The sequence below is a fragment of the Propithecus coquereli genome, unplaced genomic scaffold, assembly GCF_000956105.1.
Source record: "Propithecus coquereli isolate 6110/MARCELLA unplaced genomic scaffold, Pcoq_1.0 Scaffold2, whole genome shotgun sequence".
NCBI classification, from domain to species: domain Eukaryota; kingdom Metazoa; phylum Chordata; class Mammalia; order Primates; family Indriidae; genus Propithecus; species Propithecus coquereli.
In genome coordinates, this window is record NW_012144966.1 from 13,162,336 (window position 1) to 13,168,910 (window position 6,575).

At 42.1% G+C, this 6,575-nt stretch overlaps 1 protein-coding gene across 2 annotated transcripts in view; it reads right to left on the reverse strand.

Moving 5' to 3' along the window:
* DECR1 (2,4-dienoyl CoA reductase 1, mitochondrial) overlaps positions 1–6,575 on the reverse strand; it is a 54,386-nt gene that overhangs the window by 44,589 nt on the left and 3,222 nt on the right. Inside the window, exon 1 of one of the 2 annotated variants that reach the window (XM_012643629.1) lies at positions 3,875–4,116. The exons of the other annotated variant lie outside the window; for it this stretch is intronic. Coding sequence (XP_012499083.1) covers positions 3,875–3,940 — 66 coding nt within the window. The 5' untranslated portion in view covers positions 3,941–4,116. Of the gene's footprint in view, positions 1–3,874; positions 4,117–6,575 lie in introns of those variants that run through there. 2 annotated transcript variants of the gene reach the window in all.

The following is a 6,575-nucleotide window of genomic DNA, read 5'->3' on the forward strand; positions in this document are numbered from 1 at the left end:
CTACCATTTGATCCAGCAATCCCACTACCAGGTATTTACCCAAAGGAAAGGAAGTCATTTTAATGAAAAAGACACCTGTATTCAAATGTTTACTGCAGCACAATTCACAATTGCAAAGATGTGGAATCACCCCAAGTGCCCATCAATTCATAAGTGGATTAACAAAATGTGGTACATGTATACCATGGAATACTACTCAGCCATGAAGAAGAATGGATTAAGGTCCTCTGCAACAATTTGGATGGAACTGGAGACCACTATCATAAGTGAAGTATCTAAAGAATGGAAAAAAAAAACACCCATGTACTGGCTGTTAAACTGGAACTAACCAATGAGCGCACATGTGCACAGAGGGAAGTAAAACTCTGTGGAAATAAGTAGGGGGTGGGGGAGGAGAGGATGGGTGAAAATCTACCTAACAGGTACAACAAATAATATGTGGGTGATGGGCACACTCACGCATTACAAAAGTGATCCATATAACCAAAAACATTTGTACCCCCATAATATTTTGGAATTAAAAAAAAACTGAACACTTCCTACCACTCTACTCCCACCATCCTTCCATGAGTAGGAAATGCTTCTTCCCCAGTCCTGAGGTCTCCCTCCTATGGGGAGCTCAGTTAGTGTAACTCAAGATTTCTGCCCCCTTAGTCAACCTGCCCCTTCAGAAACTGTTGATCTGGCTGTTTTGAGATAAATTTTGAGAACCATCAGGCATGAGCAGTGAGGCTAGCTGCCCTCAGAGCACAGGGTTCTGCCCTCTTCCTGAGGAGGTAAGTCTGCCTAATACAGGAATGTCCAGTTAACAGGCCCCGTTGGTTCTCACAAGTCCTAATAAAAATGATACTTTAGGCTCTATATTTACTCTTGTTTTTCAGACTGGAATAAAAGAGATGCTATTTATTTTGGACTCCCCTGAGATCAAGAACAACCCATCCTAACACATACCATATTATACTATGGTGCCGTTAGACTGTAAGCTTCCTGAGAACAGGAATCAGCTCTCTTTCATGCCCTCATATCCCTAGCACAGTGGCTAGCACATGGTAAATGCTCAATTTGCTATATAAATAAGGGAAGCCAACCATGCCCACCCGGGTCCCCAGTAACCTCATCAGTTTCATCTCCATCCACCTCTCTTTGCCCCTATACTTCACGAACTCCATAATACCAAACCACTTGAATTTTTAGAAATAGCCATGCTCCTTCACTTCTTGATACACATTATTCCTTAGGTCTAGATTACCTCTGGGGCCTCATGGATTACAATTCCTGTTTCAAAAGTAAGCTCTAAGAGCCACCTCCTTTATGAAGCCTTCCCTGCCTCTTCTAGACACACCGTTTTGTTCATATATGTATTAAAATACACATGCATTTTTACAGTCTATTGATGTCTTATGGTGACTCATTGGACTCATTTTTCAGACATTTTTTAAATGTGAACCATAGTAAGAAATTTGCTTTATATAGCAACACAGTATACATATTCATTCATGTAACAGATATTATTAATACATGTTTACTCTGTACCAGGTACTGTTCTAGGGATAAATGGTGAACAAACTAGATGAAAATCCTTGCCTCCATGGGGTTTATATTCTAGAATTTTAAATTGGATAAAGAAATACTTAGGCTTTCCAGATAGAAAATAAATCAATAAAAACAAAGAAAACATAAACAAGAAAAAATATCCAGTTGGTTTTATACTTCTTCCTAACAATATTCAATGTCACAAGACAATGAAACAATGTTGACTATACTCTAAGGAAAAAATAAATGTGAAACATCCAAGTAAAATTATGCTACCCATCCTTTCACCAGAAAAAATGCCAGGAATCATGTTCGCCAAATGTTCTGGGTGGTCAGTCTGAAGTCATGTGTTACTTTGTTTTTTTGGTTTCTATGTTTTTTAAAATTTAACTGTATTGCTTGAATTACCATTGGCCAGGAATCATTAGTCAGGTTAATACTCTTGATAAAAACAAACAGAAAGGGAGAATGGCAGTGTGTATCACAGTTATCAAAGAATCAATCTACAAAAGGATGAATGGCAAATTTTTTAAAGTTTCACAAAGTAAACAGCTTCACTACATGAGATGAACTCAGATATATCCTATTCTATTCCAATTTATTTTTTAAAATCTATTTTGCTGCACTAAATTGATTTCAAAGCCCACTCATTGATTATTACCTATGGCTTGAAAAACATACATGAGACTGTTAGCACATTGAAGGTAGGGATGTCTTTCAACCATGGTCCCCAAAGAATGCCCAACACTTAGTAGGCACTGAATTAGCACTTTTTGATAAACAACTAAATGACTGTTTTCCTCATCAGAACTGAGAGTAACTTGAGAACAAAGTTCATAGTTTTTAAATCTTTGTATCCCCAGGGCATAGCACAGGGCCAGGCATAAATAAATATTTACTGAATTAACTGATGCCTACTAGCTAACAGCACACATTAATATAGCACTTCACAAATAGGTTTTATGACAGATGAAACATTTCTCTTGGTTCTTAGTAACAAAAGTATTGAAATTAGGGGTTTTAATTGTAATAACTTGTATTTGCCCACAATAACATAATGTTCCCTGGAGCAACCTCCCACTTCACTTCACAGATGTTAAGACTTTTCTTCTCCCAGGGATTCAAACCCCAGCCTCCATGTGCCAGGAAGAAGACAAACCACACTAACAGGTGTCTCTCTTGCCTCCAAACTCCCATCCTCAAAACTTCCATTTTTATTAAGCAAAGGAAAATCAATATTGTCAGATTGCACTGAATTTTTAAGCGAGTTCATTTTCTCTCTCTCAAACTGTATTTGTCTAACGGTGTCAGAAGAGTGGGGATATGGTCTGTGTGATCTTATTATTACAATCCTAATCATTTGTGGTTAAAAAAAATAATCTCTGAAGACTTTTCTACCTCACAAAGCTGTTGTAGGTTTCAAGTGAGAAAGTTCTTTGAGAATAGGATTCCTTTACAGTGACCTATACGTAGTCTTTACAGGAAGAGAAAAATATCAGGAAAACCCTAGTAGCCATGAACGAATCTCACTTTTTAAAAGAAAATCCTCTTACTTGAGATAATCACCATACCAGTTTTTTGTATTCACATTTAGAACTATTGCTGCCTGTATTAAAAACAAAACAAATTACAACATCAACAACAAAAAACCATGGTTACCAGCTCTATCAAATAGAAAGTTTTTTCACAGTTGACATATTAATTTATTTACCTGGCTAAAGAAATTCTGCTTTTTAGTTTATTTATTAAGATTTTTATATTTAGTTGGAGGGAGGGCCTGTCTTGCATACGGCTTCTTTTTGTTTTTCTTTCTCTTTCTTCCCCTTCCTAGCAGTCTTCACCTGCATATTGTACTTCAATTATGGGTTCAGTTGAGAGACGTTGACAAAACAAAACTACAGAAGTGTGGAGGAGACAGAGGTGGAAGCCAATGTGAGATGCTCCTCTCCCAGCTTTTTCTCTGGGAGTCTACAGACAGTTGAAGTTTTTGTGTTTTGTTTCATTTTTATGTGAATGTGTTTGCATTGCTGTTTAATCCCACACCTAACACATAAATGGATTTTCCTCATTTAAAAAAAAGAAAAAAACTTCAGTAAGGCCGGTGGTCCCTGCAGGGCCCACTCCCCCTACCCTGGCCTCTCTCCCACTCAAGGGGCCGCCGTGCCGTATCCTTCCCTGCCTCTACCCATTTACACACAACTCTGAAACTTGCAAAAATGTGAAAACTTCGAAAACCATGTGCCCTCCCTATCCCCCCTACACACACCAGGACTTACTCTGCTGGCGAAACCTGACCCCATCCCCCCGACCCCCAACCTCCGCGCGCGCCCGGCCGCCTTACCCGCCGAGGACTGAGGCAAGGCAGCCAGGATCCCCGGGCAAAGACACCCCAGCCCAGCAGCGCCATAGTGGGCCTCCGAACTCGGGCCGGAAGAGCGCGGGACGCAGGAAAGGGCAGAAAGAAAATCGTGCCCGGGGCTGGGCTGCCCGCCAGGACCAGTGGGGCCACCCCCACCCCGCTCGCAGGTTCGGGCCGGCGGGCGCTGCCTGCTCGGCCTTGCCGTTGCTTTTTACTGCTTTCTAGGCCCGGAGTGTTTAGTGGGTCAGGACGACAGCTTCGCTGTCCTTGTGTGGGTGGATGACCCCCTGCGTCCTACAAGGGTTTGCAGATTGCAGCCACAGGCGACATACACTGCCCACCGAGTGCTAATACCTGTTTCAGTAATTTATATTTATTTCTTAAGTGAGTGTTTAAATTTGCGGTTGGTGTGGCGCTACATCACATATTATCAGAATAATAATATCTCGATTTAAACCGGGGCCTCACTTTTCCTAAGGCGAAGTGGCGGAAATCAAACGCCAAGAGCGGCTTCCGGGAGCTTTGGCTTTTCGCAGGACACACCGCCCCCTGTCGCCCAGATGCAGCGTGGCTCCGGTCGTTCCAGCCTTGGCTTTTCTCCCAAAAAAGTTAGTATTAATACATTGAGTGAAAACGCAGACCTTTATTACATCGTTCTCCATCGCAGTGTAATATGCCTGTTGATACAACGCATCAGCTCAGAACGGATTTCTTTCCTCACTCGTACACTGTGAATGTTCATACCTTATTCACTATCATCATGAAGATAAAGAAGATGCGTGTGAAGCCCCAAGCTCAGGCTGGTAATTGGTGACACTGAAAGTTTACTATGTGCCTGGCATTTTCCAAGTGCTGAGAAAGAAAGAAAGCAGCCCCTGACATTCAGAACCTGTCCTGGGACTCACAGGCAGACCACATTAATCTCCTAAACATAAGCCAGCTCACAGAATACCAACCTCAGACAAGGTTACTCTGCAATCATAATAGCGTGAGGCAAAGCGAGTCAACTTCATAATTTAGTCTAAGCACAGACAAAAACAAGTTTATGGTGTCACCCACAAAACAACAAACGCTACATCTCCCAAGGAAAATGAGTACCTACTTAGTTACCAATTACAACTTTAACCTCATTCTAGTCTCCGCTACCTGTAGACCCAATCTCCCCTCACGACAGTTAAGATTTATTGAGATTGTCATTCACAGAGTTGCCCACGCTTTCTCACAGAAGCCAATATGGAGTGAACCCCCATTTCCTTAGGCCTTCCCCCAAATCATCTAAAGTCCAAATCCTTTAAGTTCTTTCTAACACCCTCTTACTGAGACTTCCCATGATTTTTCATGGTTTGTGTCTTCCCTTACTGCAAAAAACAATAAACCCAACCGGTTCAACTGCAGGTGTGCCCCTGGTGGTCTTTGGTAGCAGAGCCTTGACAGTGCCCTTAAAGTATTAATTCATTGTCTTAGTTTGGGTTCCCCTGAAGAAGACCCTGAAACCAGGATCCAGTGCTAGCAGCTCACTTAAGAACTTTGGGAAGCACCAGTAGGGAAGGAAAGGCATGCAATACAGGCTAAGTTATCCAGCCAGCTTGCACTCTGGGTGAAGATGGAAAACACATCCCTCAGAGAAATTCCACCCAAGGAATGAGGAAGCTGGGATATTTGTACACCAAGGCCCATGCCAATGGTTGAGGGCTGATGGAGGTGGGGTGTGAAGTTCCTTTACCTTTGCCATACCCTGCTGTCTAGAAGTGAGTCAGAGGTCCCATCCATACTCAGGGGAAGGGGATTATGCAGGATGGGAATGCCAGAGAGTGCAGCTCATGGGGACATCTTAGAATCTGCCCATCACAATCACTACACTATACACAGGATGGAAAGGAGGCTGCAAAAGTTTTAGATAGACCCACATCTACCATTTGTTGGAGGGAAATAGCTGTATAATACACTTAAGCAGGCTGGACTCTGGGTTCAGCTTTACTATTGGTTCCCCAAGCTGGGTACAGAGCAGAGAGTTGGAACTTCAAGGGAACAAGCCAGCTAGGGAAAATACAACTACGGTAGACCAAATATCAGAGAGGCCTCCCCAAAGGCCTCTGTAAGACCTGGGACACTTCTCCTGATCCTGAGATGACTTGAATTCCCCACAATTCCCACAATCATAGAGAGATGGATAGGGGCTGGCAGAGGGATTTAGATAAAATAGGGTGATATTACCTTCATCTTTGAATATGTGGTTGAGAATATAATATATACCCACTATACGTATCTTGGATGTAATAGAAAAAAGTGGTTATGTTAAATTTTTTAAAATTGTGAGTAGTTCTTGACATCAAAGTGCCCAAAAACATAACATGGCTTCTGCTGTCCCATCTGATGGTTCAACCGCAGTGTCTGACAGACTCCTACATGCCAGCAACAGCTGCTCCTCATACCCCTGCCCTCCCCCTTCACATCACCACCCTGTATGGCTGCCTCAGACCCCCATAATCAGGGGTCAGCTTGGATGTGATTTTCTCAGGGAAAGCTTGACTTTTATGCTATTTTGGATCTTCCTACTAGGGAAGCAAGCATCCAAGTGTGGTGGTATCTGAAGCTCATACACTTTGGGGAGCCCTATCCAAGAAACAAAATACAAAATTAGGTGCAAAAATGAATATGAATTTCAACTGTAAAAAAATTATAA